Source organism: Cavenderia fasciculata (genome assembly GCF_000203815.1).
Source record: "Cavenderia fasciculata unplaced genomic scaffold Scf_Dfasci-G-b-205a01.r1-3, whole genome shotgun sequence".
Taxonomy (NCBI): Eukaryota; Evosea; class Eumycetozoa; order Acytosteliales; family Cavenderiaceae; genus Cavenderia; species Cavenderia fasciculata.
Genome location: NW_004457737.1, coordinates 1,124,926 through 1,145,471, shown reverse-complemented (window position 1 = coordinate 1,145,471; position 20,546 = coordinate 1,124,926). Strand labels below are relative to the sequence as shown.

Genomic DNA, 20,546 nt, shown 5'->3' with positions numbered 1-20,546 from the left:
TCTAACTACAGATTATCTCTTTATTTATTTCTTCTACACATATACTTTAAAGTTCATTCACTTCACTTCCACATCACATCATAGTTGTATTTATATCATATAAACAAAAAAGTTACACCGTACACTTTAAATTAATTAAAAAAACAAAAAAGGTAAGACTTGTGTAATATATTCTAAAAATATCGATCGACCTTTTGAGTCAAAGTGCAACTACGAAATGAAATGAAATGAACTGACACACACTTCTAAATATAGAATCGTTTAAAAACAATCAAGATCCACACACACACACATATACAACATATATACAAACAGATAATATCATACAGATACATATACATACATTATACAGAGATATATATATATAGAGTGAAAAGATGAATCATTCATTTAATCCATTTATGATTAATCCGTTCATGCAGGTGCCAATGATGAATACGATGATGGGAGCACCGCCAATGCAAATGCAGCAACCTCCTACTACACCACAGCATCATAGCCACTTGCATCATCCGGGTACACCCTCGACGCCTGGTAATAGCAATAATGCCAACACGGTCCACCAGACTGAGGGTCCGGGTTTGATGCAACACCAAAAGGAAAAGTATGGAGCCCATCTCTTTCAAAAGAATGATGATGGCTCGTATACCTGTTTCTTTGCTGGGTGCGGTAAGCAGCTATCGGCCAACTTTTCACGTCATATATCACGTCACGAACAGGATGGAGATCCACTCGACCCGTCAGTCGAGATCCGTGGCACATATGTTGCATCCCCACCCAAAACACCTACACACCATGGACACGGATCATCGACGCCTGGTGCCCACATGGCAACACCTAATGGTATGGTGGGTATGTCCATGACCCCACAGACACCCCTGCCAATGATGACACCACTCCAGACCAATCCAGGTCTTTCCATGGTCATGCCACCTGCTCTCCCCATCCCATTCTCGTTGCCAATGGTCAATCCTGCTATTATGGGCACTAGTCCACTCTCTCATCACCATCATCATCACCATCAAATGTCGCAGGCTCCCGCGATGCTCGCTCAGCAGCAGCCTGCCCCACTACCCCACTCGATCCCCACACCCCTCAAGACACGTGCGTCGTCTACGACCAACCAGCCACCCCAGGTCTTCCCCACACAGCAAGAGATGGAGATGGCCGGCATCCCCTACCAAATATGTCAGCACCCCCAACACAACAAGTGGTGGCTGACCAGTCCCGTCCTCCCCCAAACCGAGTTTTACAACCGTGCCAGCAAGTGCAAAAAGTGCTACATCCGTCAACAACAAGATTCCAAGAGAAATAGACTCAACCAAGGATCGACCAGTCTCAGTCACATCATGTCTGCCGCATCCCACCATTCCAATTCTATGGATGATCATCCTACTCCAACTAAAAGTATGTTACGACACCATTCAATCAAACCAAATCACCTAACCCACCCACATCACATCATATATTCTAACATTTATTATTCATTGTATTTCTATTTTAGTTACAAGACAAGCAAGTTTACCACCAGTTTTGACTCCAATCAAACCACAACAACCTATATTACCTTTGGTGATCCAACCACCCGTGTTGACACCACATCAACAACACATGTTGAAGCAACAGCAGTTGCACCAACAACACATTGCCCACCAGTCGATTGTGGCAAGCGGATCACTCATGTCGGCGCCTGCACCACAGACGGTCAACAAGCTGCCATTCTCGCGTCCCAAGCGCGAGCCGACCCTCGCCGAACTCAACAACATTGTGTTGGGCAAGTGTCGCGAGATTATGGCCACACTGCTCAAGGATCCACGTTCCAAGCCGTTCCGTGAGCCTGTTGACCCCATCCGTTTCAACATTCCCGACTACAACGACGTGATCAAGCACCCACGCGATCTCGGTACGATCGACGCAACATTGTCTGCGGGCAAGTTCCTCAACTACAACTTGCTACACACTGATATCAAGCTAGTATTCAAGAATGCCATGACCTACAATGAAGAGGAGAGCGATATTTATGAGCTTGCCGAAGAGCTCGACAAGATGTTTGACGATCTCTACAAAAAGGCATTTATCGAGGCACAAGCAGAGGCACAGCTACAGGCTGAGCTCATCAAGGATATGTGCTCTATTTGTGGCCACAAGCCTGTCCCTTACAAGCGTCCACCCCAACCACCCGCCGAAGAAGGTGCTGCTGCACACCCACCCGTCGACGAAATGACACCCGTTCCACTGCTCCTCTGCGAGGGTAGTTGCTTGCGTGCATTCCATCTCCACTGTCTCGGTCTGCCCGTCGATACCAAGCCACCCTGGATGTGTGAGGACTGTCACCAGGGTCGTCCCGTGCTCCACTTTGACTCGCAGCGACAGGAATACTTTTACTACTACTATGAAGGCGTGTTGGGTGGTGATGACGACTCTGAAACATCGACCTCGGGCTACGAGGGCAACGATGAGATCGTCTCGGACTTGGGAACACTCAGCAAGGAGGAAAAGAAGGATCTCCGTCAAGAAGAAGAGACCCACCGTGTCCGTGACATGTACTTTGATCCAGTGTGGTGCATGTGGCGATGCAAGTCACGTGTTGTCATGAAACAACGAGAAGAAAGACAACGACCCATCCTATCACAAGCAACCAAATCAAAACGTGTCCTTAAACAAAACAAAAAAGGTCCAAGAAAAAGTGTAAAGAAAAGATATTAACGCCCAATATATAAATAAATAATTAATTTTTAAATAATAGATCAATGGATAGAAAGGTAGGGGTCCAATACAATGGTAGTTATTTTTAATTGCCTTGTCACTATTTACTGTAAAAAATATGATTATGGTAAAACTTTGGATTTTGCCTTTAAGAAATCTATGACGACCCAATCTTTAATTGTTCCATTGTAATATCTTCCACCTTGTTTGAATCTATTGATGTGCTCATTCTGTTTCTTATTCTCACACATCAACTCTATTCCCCATTGACATAGATCAAATATAGCAACTATGAACATACCTAGAGTCTGGTCATGTTTCGCATGTCAAATGTAAAACGATGATGATATCTAAAATTGCAAACTCTATTTAATGTTGGATTGACCTCTATGAAACAAATTATAGTAGCCAATTAATAGATAATAGTGATAGGCATACTACTCCTCCTCCATGTCACGATTTTCCATAATCACAATGACTTTCGGGATGAGAAGCTATGAAGGAAGAGAGTGGTGTTGATTGGCGACCACTATACCCAATCAAATAAGTTTGGATTATTATTACTATTTAAATTATTACTATAAAACTCTAATTTCTGAACAATCGCTACTTGGAGTAGAAAAAAAAATGAATTTTTTTTTAATTTTTTTGATTTTTCGAAACGATCATCAATTTCTTTCGTTTCAGCACAATGACACAACTTAGAGAGCTGATTGCAGAGCTAGCACTATAGTATATAGTAGTTTAGTCGTAGTGAAGATGTTATCGTTACTTGGTGCCACACAAGGTGGTTCATCTTGTAACAAGGTCAAGCTTCTTGGTGCTGCATTGCAACAATTACAATTATATAATGGCAGATCATTCTCGTCGGTGGTGTCTTCATCTAGCTATACAACAAATAACACCACAACCTGTACATCTTACTCATATAATAATAACAATAACCAACAAAATAGAATATCATCACAACAAAATAACAGAACATATAGTACTAAATCAACAGGAGGATCAAAAAAGACAAACAACATAAAAAAAAAGGAAGAAGAGTTTGATTATGAATCATTCACCAACAACCCTTACGACAATATAGTAGATACTGATTTGGAAGAGTTTGAAGAGGAATCAGAGATTACAAGAAACATGCCAAAGCGCGAATTTGACAAGGGATTTTCTTTCAACCGTACGTTGCCAGAGAAACAGAGCGATCGTGCACAAGACAACCTCGACGCCATGTCGTCGCACTATGACGTGCGTCTCCGCTCGCAGTACGACAAGTTGTTCTCTCAACAACTCAACAAGCGCAACAACACTGCACATATCGACCAACTCGACAAGTTTGACATTCGTTCGCCCATAGCTCCCCCCTCGGCCGACGACACGGTACACCATCCCGAGATGTCGGCCGATTGGGCTCAACGCGACTTTGACGAGTTTGAAGACGAGGAAGAAGTGGAAGTTGACGAGGAAGACGAGCTCAATAACATGGACGCCGACACATTCACCCCCTTCATCCCAGCACGTCCCAAGGTACGTACTGAAAACACCTACAATGGTATTGCTCATGGCTACTCGAAGCGTAAGGACGCCAAGGCAACCGCCTACATCAAGCTCGGCAGTGGAGAGCTCCTCATCAACGGAAGAACCCTCACCGAGTACTTTGGCAACTGCATCACCTACAAGGATGCCGTCATCCGTCCACTCGTCATCTCGGAAACCTTGATGAAGTGGGACATCAACATCAAGGTGATTGGTGGTGGCATCAAGGGGCAGTCCGAGGCCATTTGCCGTGCCCTCGCCCTTGCCATCTCCAACTATGATCTCGGATACAGAATGGCTCTTCGTTTTGCCGGTCTCCTCAAAAACGATATCCGTCGTGTCGAAAGAAAGAAACCTGGTCAACTCAAAGCCAGAAAGAAATTCCCATTGGTCAAACGTTAAAAAAAACAAAGAAAAAGAAAAGAAAAGAAAAGAAAACACACAACATTTGGTTGGTTGGTTATTATTATTATCATATCATATCATATCCATTATTATTTGGTAATAATAATTTAAAAGATCAATATAAAATAAATTTAAAAAAAAGGAAATTATTAATTATTTAAAATCATCATCATACTTTGAAAGATAGGTCTATCTTTTATTATTATTATTATTTATAAAGGTTTGGCATGTTTTGGATTAGATTTTAAATGAGTAAATAAATGATTTCTAGAGTCAAATTCAACATGGCAAACAGCACATTTATACTCTGTTGGTTTTTTGCCTGTTGATTCTTTTTGTTGTTTTTGTTTCTCTTGACGTTGTAATCTCTTTTCTTTTGCCTTTCCAATCTTTTTAGTTGTTGTTTGTTTCTTTTTGGTTTTCTCGTCATCACTTTCAAACATTAATGATTTTAATTTCTTTTCAGATTTTGAAATTGATTTTTGGATTTCTTCATCACTTTCATCATCTTCTTCATCATCATCATCTTGATCCATTTCCTCTTCTTCGTCACTCTCTTCTATTTGTACAACTTTTGATTTCTTTTTGGGAGATGATTTTTCTTCCTTTTTCTTGTTTTTAGATATTGGTTTTTCCTCTTCTTCCTCTTCCTCTTCTTCACTTTCTACTACTATTGTTTTACTCTTTGATTTCTTTTTAGAGGAGGATGATGATTTTTTCTTTATATTATTGAATTGTTCTTCTTCTACATCGTCATCAAAATCTTGGTCATCATCATCATCATCGTCTTGATTTTGTTTCTTATTTGATGATTTCTTTTTATCCTTTTTTCCACCTTTTTTAACTGGTTTTGGAATTGTTTCTTCCTCCTCTTCATCTTCATCTTCATCTTCACTTTGTTGTTGTTTCTTATTTGATGATTTCTTTTTATCTTTCTTTCCACCTTTTTTAACTGGTTTTGGAATTACTTCATCATCATCTTCTTCAATTTCTTCATCATCTTCTTCTTCTTCATCTTCATCTTCACTTTGTTTCTTATTTGATGATTTCTTTTTATCTTTCTTTCCACATTTTTTAACTGGTTGTGGAATTACTTCCTCCTCTTCTTCATCCACTTCTTCTTCTTCTTCATCTTCACTTTGTTGTTTCTTTGATCTCTTCTTTTCCTTTTTTTTACTCTTTTTAGAAACCATACTATGAGGTGAACTATAATCATCATCATCTTGTTGTTGAACCTTTTTCTTATTTTTCTTTGATTTCTTTGAAGAGGAATTTGATGGGGAAGATGATTTGGTTGGAGTGTCTACTTTAATCTTCTTTTCTACCTCCTCTTCTTCCACTTTTTCTACTTCTTCTCCTTCCAATTCTTCCAATTCTTCTTCTTCAAATTCACCATCCAAAGAAACTTCTCTTTTCATTTTTTGAAGTGCAACTTTATGTTTGTTTGAATTCTCGTGATTCTTTAATTGTCTGTCCGACTTAAACATCTTGTCACAGACAATACAGGAGAACTCGGGTTCATCCTCGATGACTTCTTCAGCCTCCATGAAATGGAATCCACCTTGAGACTTTAATTTCTCAAACTCTGCCTTTTTCTCTTCTCTGTGTTTCTTGACCATCTCTTTGTGTCGTTCCTCGGCAATGATACGTTGCTCCTCTTCGCGGACAGCACGCTTCTCTTCATCTTCACGTTGTTGTTTCAAAAACTCTCCGATTCTCGGATCACGTCGGTACAGGTATTCGGCGAGATGTTTGACTTGGTCGTTGTAGTCGGTTCGTGTTTTGGAGCGTTCCTTGTCGTTTTCCTCTCCATCAAACGTTTGATGTAGCGATTGGGCGCCTCTGAGTAATTGTATAGATCGGCACCCGAGAACTTCTTCTTGGTGGCAAAGCCACGCCAATAGTTGTAAAAGTTATTGACCTCTTTAAAGGTACTGGTGCTCGTACCAAAGACAGGTGCTGTTTTGGCACGTGATCTTCCGTCGCGTGAAAAGTTATCAGCTGCCTCCACCTCATCATTGTCGAGGTTCCCAAACACCTGTGAAAAGACAGTGTAGAATCCACGCTCTCCATCGTCGTATTCATCAAAACAGGCGGTCGAAAAGTATGCCCACAGGTTGATGACGCTGTCACTGCCTGTCGCATCCTTGCCACGAAGAATAGCTTCACGATGGTCGTCGTACCACTGACGCTCGTTTGAATCAGAGAGAATAGAGTAGGCATGATTAATCTCTTTGAATCTCTCTTCAGCAATCTCTAGTTGATGTTGGTTCTTGTCGGGATGCCATATCAAAGCCAACTTTCTATAACTTTTCTTTAGATCGGTTTCTGTTGCTGTTCTTTCAACCTCCAACACATCATAATAGCATCGAATGGCTGTTTTTGTTGATTTTTTACTCATCTCGTGATATTAGATATATATACATGTAATAAATAAATAAATAAATAAATAATACAAATATTAGATTACAGTAATGCTAATATAGATAAATAGATTAGAATATGTTCGATTTCGCACTTCTCTTTATTCGTCTTCAATTGTGTTTTTTATTTTAAATAAAGTGAAAATTTTTGGAATCAAGAATGGAAGTTCTCAAAGACTGGCTGTGCACCAATATCAATGTCAATATCGATATCTACATGATTTCTATGACCTCTTCTTCTTTTGGGAATTAAATTGTTTGATGTTCACCAAAAGTATTAATAAAATAAATACGGGGTTAGGTGGTTTATTATTATTATTATTATTATTAAGTATTTAATAACCATCAAAAAATTCTTCTATACTTTTGGTTATTGGCTTCATTGTTGTTTGTATTTTTTGTAATAAATCACCTGTCAATGATTGGTCTTCTTCGGTCATGTCTTTTTGGTTATTATTATTCTTAATATTATTATTGTTGTTGTTGTCAGGTCTTGGTGATTGTTGTTGATGTGGTGGTGCTGGTGATCTATTATCACCAATATTAAATGAAACCTTTTTTCTTTGTGATGGTGATGATGGCGTTATTTTTGGTGATTGTCCTTGTCCTTGTCCTTGTCCTTGTCCTTGTCCTTGTCCTTGTCCTTGTCCTTGTTGTTGTTGTTGTTGTTGTTGTTTTGATGGAATTGGTATTGGTTGTTGTTGTTGTTGCTGTGGATGATTTGAATTAATATTTTTTTGTTGTTGGGATTGAGCATAGGCTTGTTGTAATCTATCCTTTGGTTGTGATTGATTAAATAATTCATTGGATTTGATTGAATTGGTGAGATAATTGATATTGTCAGAGAAGGATTGTTTGATTTGTTGACCATCTATCGTCGGTAATCCAGACCACACTTGAGACGATGTTTCCATGATGGATGACGATAGTGATGAAATAGACGATCGCAAATTACCAAACATTTCATTATTACCGTCATGGTTAAATTGTTGTTGATTTTGACTATTTCTTAAATTATATTGTTGTTGATGCTGTGACATTGGTTGTTGATGTTGTTGTTGTCTTTGGTTATTTGGTTGTTGTTGTTTTTGTAGTTTAAGGGTATACTCATAATCGATTGATAGTTTAAAGGGAAGGTTGACAAGTGGGATAAAACATTGACAGAATGCTTTCCACAATTCTTCGTTTAGTATGAATGCTTGGGGATCGTAGTAGTGTGACACTGCATCTTTCATATTGTGCAGCATAAATAGCCATTGGTCGATGAGGTGTGTGTTTAATCCCTGACAGACAAACGATCTGAACCGCATGTTGGGATCATAGTTGGATCCGACCACATCGTGCAAACGGTCAACGTCGCACACTGCCTGGATCGACTGGGTGAGACTGAGTCCCGAGACAGACGTGTGCAGCGTCATCTTTTTATAGCTCTCGATAAAGTCCCAAATATGTTGTCGTTTCTTAAACATTCCAGTCGACGTGGTTCGGAATCCGTGCGATACAATGTTGGCCATTGCCGTTGCCAACTTGCCACGCACCATCATTGCAATGCGCTTGTTGACAATGTCGTCACCTCTCGACTTCTTTTCAGCAACCGTCGTGTTGAAACCAAAGTAATTGTCAATCTCTCTCACCACATCTTTTACCTTTTGAAGCATTAAAAGTGCCTCTTCAGTAGTCAACAAACTAGTTGTCAATGATTGATGAGTTAAAATCGACGACGATGACGAAAGTAACGGTGATGAATGATTAGAGTTATTATTATTATTATTATTATTATGTACATGGTGGTTAATGACACCACCGCCGTTATTATTATTATTATTATTTATATTATTATTTGTGCTATTATTTCTACTATGTTGTCTACTATTTGCTGGATTACTGCTGTGATATGGTGATACATTGTGAGAGGTGAGTGTAATGGGTGCTTCTAGCAACTCCCACTTATCGTTTCTGTAACCAACGACAATACCACCCTTTAGAATAAATGATCGCTCTTCACACTGTTCAATGACTCGTAAACGATCAGACAAGAGATCAGCTAGCATCTTGTCGTTTCCAGCCTCTGCCTTTTCAATCTTGTCTTTGATGCGCTTGACCAACTCGTCTTTGGGAGGTGTCGATGGTCCAATCTCTGTAGATCCTTCATCGTTGATGTGCCAAACACCCTGGGATGGTCTCCAATCCAATTTAAATGGCCCAACGAGTGCACCAGCAAACGATTGGTCACCTGCCAACGATTTCCCAATCACCATTCTAAATTGATCACAATTTTGAATCACAAAATATCCATATCCATTCATTTGTAATCCAATAACATGTTGTAATGATGATGAAGATGATGACAATGATGTTTGTTGTTGTTGTTGTTGTTGTTGCTTAATATCAATTCTATTAAATGATTGATTTAAATTTAAATTGGATGGAGCAGCAGATGATGATAAAGAAACTGGACTGTTATTGATATTATTAACATTGTTTTGCTGGTGATAACTATTTGGATAAACAATAGGAGAGGATGATGAAGACACTGAATCCGATGGTTTGGATAATGTCATCGATGATGGACTGTGAGTGGGGACATTTGATACGATTGTTGGAGAAGTGGATGGTGTCTTTCTAAATGATGTGATTGTTTTACGACTGTAACCTGGTGGATCTACAACAACGGCTGTAGATTCTTCCTCTGTTTTGATCGTTGTAGTAGTTGTTCCAACATCTCCATTTGCACTACTACCAGCACTATATAAACTTGAAGAAGTGCTAGATATTTCATTTACAATTTGATCCAACTCTAATTCATTGACTTTGACCTCTCTAATCATCAAACCTGATCCTCCCAACGGTGAAGTAACATTTGTCAAACTAACAGGAACAGATGTTTGTTCCTCTTCATCTTGGAATATCATTGAATCTTTTTGATTTATCGATTGAACTTTTTCTTCATCTTTCTTTTCTTCCTCTTGAATAGTACCATCAATATTGTCATCATCATTGCCATTATCTTGAATGATGATACTACTTGTACTTAGAGTATGTTTTATAGATCCTTCCTCCACATCCTTTCTCTCTTCCACTTCCTCCTCTTCTTCTTCTTCATCTTCTTCCTCTTCTTCTTGATTATGCTCATGATAGGATACCTCCTCTGCTCCAACTGTTGAATGATTATGTTGTTCAGTTGCCATTTGTTGGTGTTCCTCATCTCTTTGTTCCAATACTTGCTCCACTTCTTCTTCCTCATGTTCATGATCACGATGTTCATGTTCATGATCATGATGTTCATTCCCTTCTTCACCTTCCTTGTCTAAAGAAGATGAAATGCTAGGAGATTTTTTAGAACCCAAAACTATTGTTGAAGAAGGTCTTGAGTTTCCAAGTTTGACCTTTCCCGTTGATGCTGACAATGATGCTTTGACATAGGATCCCGATGCTGATACCGATGAATTGGGAGAGGTAGAGGAAGAAGATGAAGATGAAAGTGGGGTGGATGAACGACTGCCAATCTTTAGTGGTTTGCTTGCCGGTTGGTGATGATTTCCAATGACTGGTGCCGATGGTGAAGGTGGATGTTTGATATTTGTAACGTTTCGTCCACCAATATGCTTTCTTGATTCCATACACTCTGCCAACGCACTGTACAATGATGCTCTGAATTCTTGTTTCTTTGATACCAAATAATGTGTCTGTGTTGGAGAACACGAACTATCAATCACCTCTAAACAATATCTCGACGATGACGAATACTCTTCTGATTTCTCTATTCTAGATACCATTGTCAATAATATAAATGTAAATGGTGATTCATCTCCTTGATCTTTTAAATAAAAGAGTAAGTAAGTAACAGAGTCGCATGCATGTTCTCTTCTCTCTATCTCTTTCATTATTATGTTATTCTTCAATTTCTACATACTTTCATAAAGTGAAAGAATACATTGATCGGAATCAACTACAAAGTAATACTTTTTCAATGGTTGTTGTAGAGTACTGTACTTTACATATCCCTTCAACACAATGCTTGAAGAGGTGGAGGTGTCGCTCATTACTACTAACTACTACCCTAATCAACAATTACAAATAAAAAACAAAAGTATAATGAATGATAATAATATGTATTGTTCTATATGATCTCTTTAATATATATTATTGTTTTGTTTGTATGTATGTTGCAAGTTCTTGAATTTGAGTATAATATGGGGGGAAGGTGGTGATGAGAATGAATGACCCACAATAAAAACTGATATTTTTTAATGTTTTTAATTGAAATGGAGCTGAGGTGGCAAAGACACTAATGCACGAGGTCTGACCTTGAAGTGACAAGACACGACAAGACTTGAAGTTCATGAACTTAATTATTAATAATATTGGTTTTATTGTTTGTTTGATGGGTATTAATCAAAATATTTAATTGTACCATCCCATCCACACGTTGCAACCCTTGAAGTTTCAAGTGGATGCCATTCAATACCTATACAAACATCATCATGTGCTTTAAATGATCTAAAATAAATAAATAAAAAGAAAATAATAATATTAATATTAATATTAATAATCAAATTGTTGTCTCTTTTCTTTTTTTTTTTGTTGTTGATACAAACTTGATAACTTTAGAAGTTTTCCAATCCCAGAAATAAGCTTTACCAGTGGCATCACCGGAAATGACGTATTTACCATCGGGTGAAAAGTTGAGTTGACAGGCATAACCTGCGTTGGTGTGACCTGTAAATCTCTTTTTCTTGTTCATTCTAAACTTGTCTCGTGCACCATAGACGAGGATCTGGTTGTCCATGGATTGTGTGGCAAAGTACTTGCCGCTGGGGTGGAGGGCAACAGCGGGCATGGAATGCATTTCTGGCTCGCTGACATACTTGATGACGACTGGAATACCCCAATCCCAGATACGAAGTGACTTGTCGTCCGACGACGAGACAAACCGACGGTTGTCGTCGATAAAGGTGATGGTGTTGATGGCACCCAAATGCTGGTCATAGTCTTGCACAATGTCACCTGATCGCGCGTCATACTGCAATATCTTTTTGTCAGAGAGACCGACGAGGAACTCGTTTTGCTTGTCCTCGTCGGGATTGAATTTGCAGACGTAGGGGATCTTGCCGTTGGTGAAAGCACGCACAATCTGGCCTGTTTCAGTGTCCCACAGCTTGGTCTGACGGTCATAGCCAGACGACAAGAACTGTCGGCCATTGTTGGCAAAGCAAATGTCACGCACCGCTTGGTTGTGTCCGTGGTAGCTCTGCACGCAGGCACGGTCGTTATTTACATCCCAGATACGCACCGAGCTGTCCATACTGGCACTCAGCAACAAGTGACCGTACCGTGGAAAGAAACGGATGGCCGACACACCCTTGTTGTGCCCGGTCCACGTGTGTATCAGTTTCTTGGGCAAGAAGCTGTCCACCTCGACGCCAGTCTTGAGGTCGCTGGGTGGCTCGATCCAGCTGCGTCCCATATAATCCTTTCTCTCCTTGCCATAGAAAACCGATGTCACTTGCGACGCCTCCTTGTCGCGTATACTCTGTTTCTTTCGCATGTCCAAATACGCCTTTTGTTCAACCGACATCTCAACACCCACCGTCGCAGCATCCTCTTCATCTTGTTGTTGTAGTTTGTTTCTCAAATCAATCTCGTGTTGTTTTGGTGCCCATGGTCCCATATACCCTTTAACATCTGATGGATCATCATTATCTCTTTTCTTTTTCTTATTACTATTATTATTATTATTTTCTTGTTGTTTAATATTATTATATACAGATGCGCCATGATGATTTATATAACTATCTTTATCACCTACAATGACACCTGTATTTGGGTCGGCTGCATATCCATATGATTTGTATGTATAGTATTGATCTTTGAATGAAAAGTCATTGATATAATAATTCTCTACTATTCCTGTCTTGTGATTCTTTAATGATGGATCAATTCTTTGCTCTAGAGAATAGAATAAGATAGATAGATAGATTGTAAGTAAGTAAGTAAGTAAGTACTAGCTAATTTGAGTTTACATACTTGATCTTGTAAAAGGTGTTTCAGGACCTTCAGTCTCACCATATAAACTCTCTACTGTTGGATTGTATGATAGTATCTTTGAGTTGGGATCTACCTTGTTCTCCAACACTTGAATATTCTTTACTGACGGTGCTATTGACAATGAAGGTTTAAATGATTTAAATTCTTTTGTTACATTATTATTATTATTATTGTTATTGTTATTTTCTTCTACTTGTTTCGTCGTTGTTGTAGTAGTTGTTTCTTCATCTGATGAATCTCCGTATTCCTGTAACAAGTCCATTTAAACTATATATATATATATGTTTGTATTTATAAATAAATCGAAACCGAATCGAATCAAATGAAATGAAGTAATACTTCAAGTAGTTTCATTGTTGAAATCTCCCATCTTTTCAATTTTTCATTCATTTTAATTACTACCCTAAGTACTAGTATCTATGTATCTCAATGTTAGAGTATGATGATCATCATTATTGAATAAAGATATATGCATATCTTATCTTCTCTTTACTAATATTAGTATTACTATCCCAAAATAGGAGCGACCATGTTTATATTTTAATTTATTTTTTGTAAAAAAATATTAATATCAAAACCAGCTTGGTTCTTCATTAGTTCCTCACTTCTATCTTTCATTATCATTAGTGATTGTTTATTGTCAAACGACTCAAAAAACACTCCGAATAGATAATAGTCTAGAATTAGATTCTCTATATTTATAATTAGTAGTTATTAGTAGTTATTAGCTTGTAGTTATTTAGTAGTAATAACAAGTGAATATAGAAAAGATAAACGACATGTCGTACAAGAACACATTCATTCAAAGAGAAGCATCAGTAACTCGTGAACTTGGTGAATGGATTGATGAACAAGAAGAGAAGGGAAAAAAATCGGTATGTACATACATAGATAGATAGATAGAAGTTGTATATATAGTGCAAATTGTGCATCTTTGTTGCAAATTGTTCCTTTCGCAAATTTTCGATTGTTCTGACTAACATTGGGATCATCACGATCTTTCGCTTTCGCGTCGTTTCTATTTCTATCATTGTTTGTTTGTTTGTTACACTTGCATCATTTAGACATCTTCTCCAATCCCTATTCCATCAGCTACACAGTCATTGTCAAGTGCATCAGACAAGTCATCTTCAGCATCGTCGTCGTTGAGCGGAAAGAGTCCATCAGGAAGAAACAACAACAAAGAAAAGAAGCAATCACCTTCATCTAGTACCAACCAAATGTCAGCACCAGTCAACACCACCACAACTAATAGCACGAGTGTGTCACTTGAGATTCCAAAGAGCGACGTTCCCGATCTTACACAATTACAGATTTCAAACTCGACAGATTCAGGTATCAAGAAACAACAACAGCAAGGACAACAACAACAACAACAAGGACAAAAGAAGGGACAGCAACAACAAAAAGGACAACAGCAACAACAAGGACAAAAGAAAGGACAACAACAACAACAAGGACAAAAAGGATCTCAACAACAAAATGATAAATTAACACCATCAGTATCATCACCACCAATTGTAGAGGATAGTGGAGATGAACATAATAAACAACAAGCATCGACATCACATCATCACAAGAAACCAAACCCAATTACATCGTCTACATCACAATTTGACGATCCAAAGAAACGTGAAAAGTTGACAAAGAAAAAGATTATCAATGCTTCACCTGCAAGCAAGCAGATCCCACTCTTTGCACATCTTCCTCAATACGAGTTGGAGAACTCGCTTGGTATTGTGTCGGCCGATATCCATCCAGAGATTATCTCTCTCGGTTTGAAATACGCCAACTTTACCATCTCGGGCTCCAACGCCCGTGCCGTCGCACTCATGACCACGTTGAAGCAGGTTATCCGCGACTTCCACGTACCTGCCCAAAAAGAGTTTAGCAGAGAGTTTAACCAACACCTCAACCCTCTTATCCAATTCCTCGTCGACTGTCGTCCCATGTCGGTCTCCATGTCCAATTCGATCATCTATTTCAAACAAAATTGCCTGACCAGTCTGTCAGAACAACGTCTCACCAACGAGGAGGCCAAGGCCTACTTGTGCGACCGTGTCGACGCCTTTATCGAGCGTGTCGGTGTGGCCGACAAGGTCATTGCTCAGTATGGTGTGTCCAAGATCACCGACGGCGACGTCATCCTCACCTACGCATCTAGCCATGTTGTCGAGATGATCCTTCGTCAAGCACAACAAGAGGGTAAGAAGTTCCGTGTCATCATTGTAGACTCGCGACCAAAACACGAGGGCAAGGAGTTGATGTTCCGTCTCGTCCAACACAAGATCAAGTGCACCTATATCTTGCTCAATGCCATCTCTTATATTATGAAGGAGGTTACCAAGGTCTTTGTCGGAGCCTGTACAGTACTTTCAAACGGAAATTTGATTTCACGTGCCGGAACGGCCTTGGTTGCCTCAATGGCCCAATTTTACAACGTACCATTCATTGTGTGTTGCGAAACCTATAAATTCACAGAAAAGGCTCAACTAGACTCGATATGCTCAAACGATTTGGGCGACCCTTGGGATCTCGTCTCGAATCTCTCGGAAAAGGATTCAAACGAACAAAATATCCTCAAGGATTGGAAATCAATCGAACATTTGAACCTCCTCAATCTCATGTACGATCTAACCCCAATCGAATTCATCGCTCTAGTCATCACTGAATTTGGTATGGTCCCTCCAACTTCAATTCCAGTTATACTTAGAGAATATAGAAAAGAAGTTACTTTATAAAACAAATAACTAAAAACAAAAATAATAATAGAAGAAGAACAAGAAAGAAAGAGATTAAAAATATATATTTTATATATATTTATCAACCCAAAAGAATATTAATTCACATAAACCTAGTTGTATCCGCACATACAACAACAACTCACAATAATAATTATCAATTCCCTTTATTCAATCCAATTTTACACACCATAACAACAATTCCGCAATTTAAATTATTTAAATTATATAAATAAATAATATTTAAAACACAAACTAGATAGATAGAGTTGAGTATTATTAAACCTTTGTATTTAAAGGTGACAAATCAATTGTATAATTATTCCTACAACAACCTACACGATAATCTTAGAGAATATTAATTACTAGTAACAATTATAAAAGATATAGATTAAGATTATTATTATATTGGGCACTTATTATTATTATTATTATTAATTATTTTGTTGTTGTTGTTGGTCAGCGTTTTCTTGGTCAGTATTTGGAATAGGATCCATTTCTACTGCTTCTCTATATGGTCTGTTCGTTGGGGGTTCCACCTTCCATACAATGATTGCCACTATTGTAATAGAGAGAAGGAATATCGATAAAAGCACAGAGACGATGACTTTTGGGAGTGAATCTGTAGTCTCTATGCATTCGTATGGCAAGGCAGAGTCATCATCAAGAATGACTGCGTTGAATACCGGATCTAGCTCAACCGAGTGGCTGAACCTTGGTATGTGAAACGTTGTCAAAAGGTTGAACCCTTGTTTGTCAGTTTGTTGAGAGAGTGGATCATCTGGAAGGATTGTGACTTTTGATGGCATGATTATTGAGTTGTCGATAATCATTCTACTAGCTATCTTGCAGTTGAGCAATGTTCTTCCAACTTGAACTCGAGTCCATATAATTTGATCACCTGGAGATACATCATTTCCAATTTTCATCCTACCACAATCGTCATATTCAACTGAATCTGATCGAGAATGGAATATAACTTCGAGTGTGTTGATAGGTGATGACCATATCCAATCAATAATTTTGATTGTACTTGATCGAGTTTGATGATACTTGAATATCCTCACCCAAGAATGAACTGGTGTTGGTGTATTCGAATTGAACAACTGTGACATTGAATCGAGTTGATTGGTTGTGTATGCTTCCAATAAATACTGTTTCAATATAAGATGTCTGTTTATGTTGTGTTTGATTGACTTGCTCCCAAGAACAACATCCATATACATGGTTCGAACGATTGATTTATAGTGACTAATTTCTCGAATGGATTGAATTCCAGTTGTGAAATTGACTATTTACATAATTTGTTTTATCCCCATTTGGTAGTATCAACTATTTACGTAATTTGTAGTTACCGATGTGCACTACAGATCGCGACATCTAGTGGTTAACCCTTGGTAGTATTTCCTATTCTATTCCTCTCTCTATATGTTATTGTATTGCTTATACAACACATATGATCCTCCAGATACATTGTATTTAAATTGAATCCAGTGTGTATAATATTCATAGAAATCCAATGGTGTTGGAATATAACCTGGTATTGGATTGACAAATGATAACTGATTTGTTTCTAGAGATGGTGAATTGATAAATAATGACTTGATTGGTGCAATATTAATTGTTTCTCCAGTAATTTTGTTTGTTGCAAGAGATTCACACTCTATGTTGGCAATATCCAGCAATTGCATACTTACTTTGCCATTTATTTCAAGATTATTTACTGTTGTTGTTCCATTAATAGTAATACCTACACCCGATTGAGGAGTAATTGTATTTGTTTTCATTTCATTTGATTCAATTGATTTGTCGACTTTTAAACTATCACTAAATGTCTTGTGTCCATTAATTGTTTGATCTATTTCTGTCAATACCACTTGAGCAACCTTTTTAGTTCCAATACTTGGTATGTCTATTGTTGAATGTGATGTTGTATCTACATTTAAAATTACTTGTAAATCTCCAAAAATAATTTGATTTGTTGTGTTTTCCAGCTTGTGTTCTTTTTCGTCTTGGTTTTTTTCCATATCTCAATTTATCTGCTACATCGCCAATCTTGCTAGCATAAGGAACACCAGCATCACCGAGTGCCTTTGCTCCTCGTGATATTAATTTGTTTTCTTTGACAAAATCATACTTTTTTAAACCAATCTCCAAATCCATCTCCTTGTTGGCCAAACCTGTTGTGTGAATACAAGCTCCATTCATTTGAAATCCATACTCTGTTCTTGTTCATTTTTCTTTATATATAATTAAATCTATATTTTAATTTCGAGTTGTAAATTAAAATCCTTTCTATAATCTCCATTTCTAATTGTGTAAAGAAAATGATATTTCTCTTTGGTTGAAAATGAATAAATCTCTATAAATAATTTAAAAGGAATTGTCAGTGATAGTTCTTCATAAATGATTTTTAATGTTTCTGTTGGTATATTTTTAAATAGCAAAACATAATCCAAATTACCTTTTCTAATGTGTGATGAAGAGTCTGTCCATGATTGAGTACTAATAATAATCTTGGTTGAAAAGTGTCTTTGAATCTTCATTAGTTTGGTAATACTTGGATCTTTTAATTCATTTGATAAATCATCAAAAATAATTAAATAATCTGGTGCTACTTCTTTTTTTGATGATGATTTCTCTGCCACAGTATTATTGGTCAATATTAATGATCTACTATTTTCTTTTGGTTTTACTTGTAAACTTTGAATAAATGCTTCCAATACATTTGCCTTGTTATCATAAATACTTGTAAATGCCATAAATGTTAGGATTCCTCTTTTATCTACATCCTTTTGAATTTCCAACCAACTATGATCATTATGAACTGTTGCGCAAAAAATTAAAACATTGGTTTGTTTGTTAGTACATTAATAATAAACTAACGGTTGGGAATATTATTTATTTATTTTTTAAAACCAATTGTTTATAAACATTAAATATTCTTTGTATTCCAACATAAAGAGATTCATCGTGATGACAGAATACGAATCTAAAGAATCCAGGCGTTTCACTCAAACATGTCCATCCAGGATTCACCAATACTTTGGCATCATACAAAGCATCCCAAACACGCATTTCCTCTTCAAAAGTAATTTCAGCCATACAACAACGCATATCAAGCAATAAAAACATACCACCTTGTGATTCAACATATGGTATTCCTGCTTCTTTTAAATAACAAATGGTTTTTGTATATGCCTTTAAAAAATAATTAATTAATTAATTTGTTTCTTTTTCTTTTTCTTTTTTGTTATTTTTTTGTTTTTTTTTCTATTTACTTACACTTTTTAATCTTGCTTGATTACTATGAATAAATGAACTTAGGAATGGTTTATCTGTTAGAATATTAGTTAAAATGGATTGGACGGCGTTACTGCAAGTAAAGAATGGAGATATTTGTTTGATATAGTTGACAAGGTTATTGTTTTGAGAGTAGATGTAACCGGCACGATATCCATTCAAACAGAAATCCTTTGAGAATCCAGATATGATATGGATATTATCACCCATTCTTCCATTGACAACGTTGTAGGCACTGACAAAATGGTTGGATGTGCTAAAGGTAGAGAGTGCATAAATCTCATCAGAGATGAGATGAATCTGACGTACACGACACCATTCAATCAATTCCAACAATTCATCGCTTGAAAACAATTGGCCAGTTGGATTATTTGGGTTACACAATAAAACAGCCTTGACTTTACCTCCTTCAGCTTCCACCTTTTTCCAAGCTTCATCAAATTTATCCATTCTCAAAGCAAATCTTATATTTCCCAACCCGTCATCAATAGTCATTGAAGCAGGTTCAATCTTTACATTTGCTCTCATTCTTGCATCTAAAAAAAATAAATATTATTAATATTATTAATTATTATCTATTATCTATCTATTATCTATCTATTATTAATTACCATGAACAAAAGATGGATACATTGGTGAAGGGATAATAATCGAGTCACCAGAATCACATAATCCATAGAATAATGCCTCTAATAAACTGGTGCATCCAGATCCAACTATAATTTGTTTAGGGTCAACATCTCCACTTTCACAACGGAATATTTTATGTCTATACAAATATAGAATAATAATAATAATAATAATAATAATAATGTTAGAGTTGTTCATAGGTGATATTATAATAATTATTACTCACTCTAATAGATTAGCAATTGCTTGTCTAAATGTATTGATACCACCAAACTCGCTGTATTGTGTTAGAGATTGTTTGATATTAGGGTCGCACTCTAATTTACCTCTTAGCAAGTCATAGCATAATGTATTCTCTGCAATACAAAAGTTCATAAACCCATTGGGATTAGTATCAAAGTCATGCTATATTTAATATTAATAGTTTATAAAAGAAAGAAAAGAATAGAAAGAAAGAAATGGGAGGGATTAGAAATATAAAGGTTATCTTATCTTTTGCACTATTGTACAAAATGAAATGTGAATATGAATATGAATGTGAATAAGCATTGCCATACCTTGTCTGCAAAGAATGCACCAAACATTCCATCTAATCTTTCATTTGAAAGAGGGGACTTTTCCCTCTTCATTTCACGTCTTGCTCTATTTGATAGTGGTATTTCAACTAGATAATTCTCCATTTCTATCTATCTATCTATCTTTCTATATCTATAGAGTATATAGTGTTTAAATTGACAGCAAGCACTTCGGTATG

General features: G+C 37.1%; 9 protein-coding genes across 9 annotated transcripts; 4 read left to right on the top strand and 5 right to left on the bottom strand.

The window, feature by feature from the left end:
- Nucleotides 1-377: 377 nt before the first annotated feature.
- DFA_03174 (uncharacterized protein) lies at nucleotides 378-1,835 on the top strand (the record flags this gene model as incomplete). Its single annotated transcript, XM_004362723.1, has 3 exons — nucleotides 378-848; nucleotides 1,212-1,411; nucleotides 1,505-1,835. 3 exons carry the CDS (start codon nucleotides 378-380, stop codon nucleotides 1,833-1,835), a joined length of 1,002 nt encoding a protein of 333 aa, XP_004362780.1.
- Nucleotides 1,836-1,989: 154 nt separating this feature from the next.
- Nucleotides 1,990-4,644, top strand: DFA_03173 (30S ribosomal protein S9; the record flags this gene model as incomplete). Its single annotated transcript, XM_004362722.1, has 2 exons — nucleotides 1,990-2,688; nucleotides 3,412-4,644. 2 exons carry the CDS (start codon nucleotides 1,990-1,992, stop codon nucleotides 4,642-4,644), a joined length of 1,932 nt encoding a protein of 643 aa, XP_004362779.1.
- Nucleotides 4,645-4,859: 215 nt separating this feature from the next.
- Nucleotides 4,860-7,048, bottom strand: dnaja5 (DnaJ subfamily A member 5; the record flags this gene model as incomplete). Its single annotated transcript, XM_004362721.1, has 2 exons — nucleotides 4,860-6,331; nucleotides 6,595-7,048. The coding sequence occupies 2 exons, from the start codon at nucleotides 7,046-7,048 to the stop codon at nucleotides 4,860-4,862; spliced, it is 1,926 nt and encodes a 641-aa protein (XP_004362778.1).
- Nucleotides 7,049-7,149: 101 nt separating this feature from the next.
- Nucleotides 7,150-7,291, top strand: DFA_03171 (uncharacterized protein; the record flags this gene model as incomplete). Its single annotated transcript, XM_004362720.1, has 2 exons — nucleotides 7,150-7,187; nucleotides 7,210-7,291. The coding sequence occupies 2 exons, from the start codon at nucleotides 7,150-7,152 to the stop codon at nucleotides 7,289-7,291; spliced, it is 120 nt and encodes a 39-aa protein (XP_004362777.1).
- Nucleotides 7,292-7,405: 114 nt separating this feature from the next.
- DFA_03170 (RUN domain-containing protein) lies at nucleotides 7,406-11,113 on the bottom strand (the record flags this gene model as incomplete). The annotated part of the gene is made up of 2 exons (XM_004362719.1): nucleotides 7,406-10,887; nucleotides 10,984-11,113. The coding sequence occupies 2 exons, from the start codon at nucleotides 11,111-11,113 to the stop codon at nucleotides 7,406-7,408; spliced, it is 3,612 nt and encodes a 1,203-aa protein (XP_004362776.1).
- Nucleotides 11,114-11,461: 348 nt separating this feature from the next.
- cdc40 (WD40 repeat-containing protein) lies at nucleotides 11,462-13,380 on the bottom strand (the record flags this gene model as incomplete). The annotated part of the gene is made up of 4 exons (XM_004362718.1): nucleotides 11,462-11,570; nucleotides 11,669-12,093; nucleotides 12,349-13,019; nucleotides 13,098-13,380. The coding sequence occupies 4 exons, from the start codon at nucleotides 13,378-13,380 to the stop codon at nucleotides 11,462-11,464; spliced, it is 1,488 nt and encodes a 495-aa protein (XP_004362775.1).
- A 517-nt stretch (nucleotides 13,381-13,897) lies between these two features.
- On the top strand, nucleotides 13,898-15,859 carry eIF2b4 (eIF2B GDP-GTP exchange factor; the record flags this gene model as incomplete). Its single annotated transcript, XM_004362717.1, has 2 exons — nucleotides 13,898-13,993; nucleotides 14,183-15,859. The coding sequence occupies 2 exons, from the start codon at nucleotides 13,898-13,900 to the stop codon at nucleotides 15,857-15,859; spliced, it is 1,773 nt and encodes a 590-aa protein (XP_004362774.1).
- Nucleotides 15,860-16,293: 434 nt separating this feature from the next.
- On the bottom strand, nucleotides 16,294-18,067 carry DFA_03167 (uncharacterized protein; the record flags this gene model as incomplete). Its single annotated transcript, XM_004362716.1, has 3 exons — nucleotides 16,294-17,013; nucleotides 17,332-17,795; nucleotides 17,920-18,067. 3 exons carry the CDS (start codon nucleotides 18,065-18,067, stop codon nucleotides 16,294-16,296), a joined length of 1,332 nt encoding a protein of 443 aa, XP_004362773.1.
- A 50-nt stretch (nucleotides 18,068-18,117) lies between these two features.
- DFA_03166 (1-aminocyclopropane-1-carboxylate synthase) lies at nucleotides 18,118-20,472 on the bottom strand (the record flags this gene model as incomplete). Its single annotated transcript, XM_004362715.1, has 7 exons — nucleotides 18,118-18,221; nucleotides 18,324-18,686; nucleotides 18,880-19,060; nucleotides 19,145-19,698; nucleotides 19,774-19,931; nucleotides 20,019-20,197; nucleotides 20,350-20,472. The coding sequence occupies 7 exons, from the start codon at nucleotides 20,470-20,472 to the stop codon at nucleotides 18,118-18,120; spliced, it is 1,662 nt and encodes a 553-aa protein (XP_004362772.1).
- Between the last annotated feature and the right edge of the window lie 74 nt (nucleotides 20,473-20,546).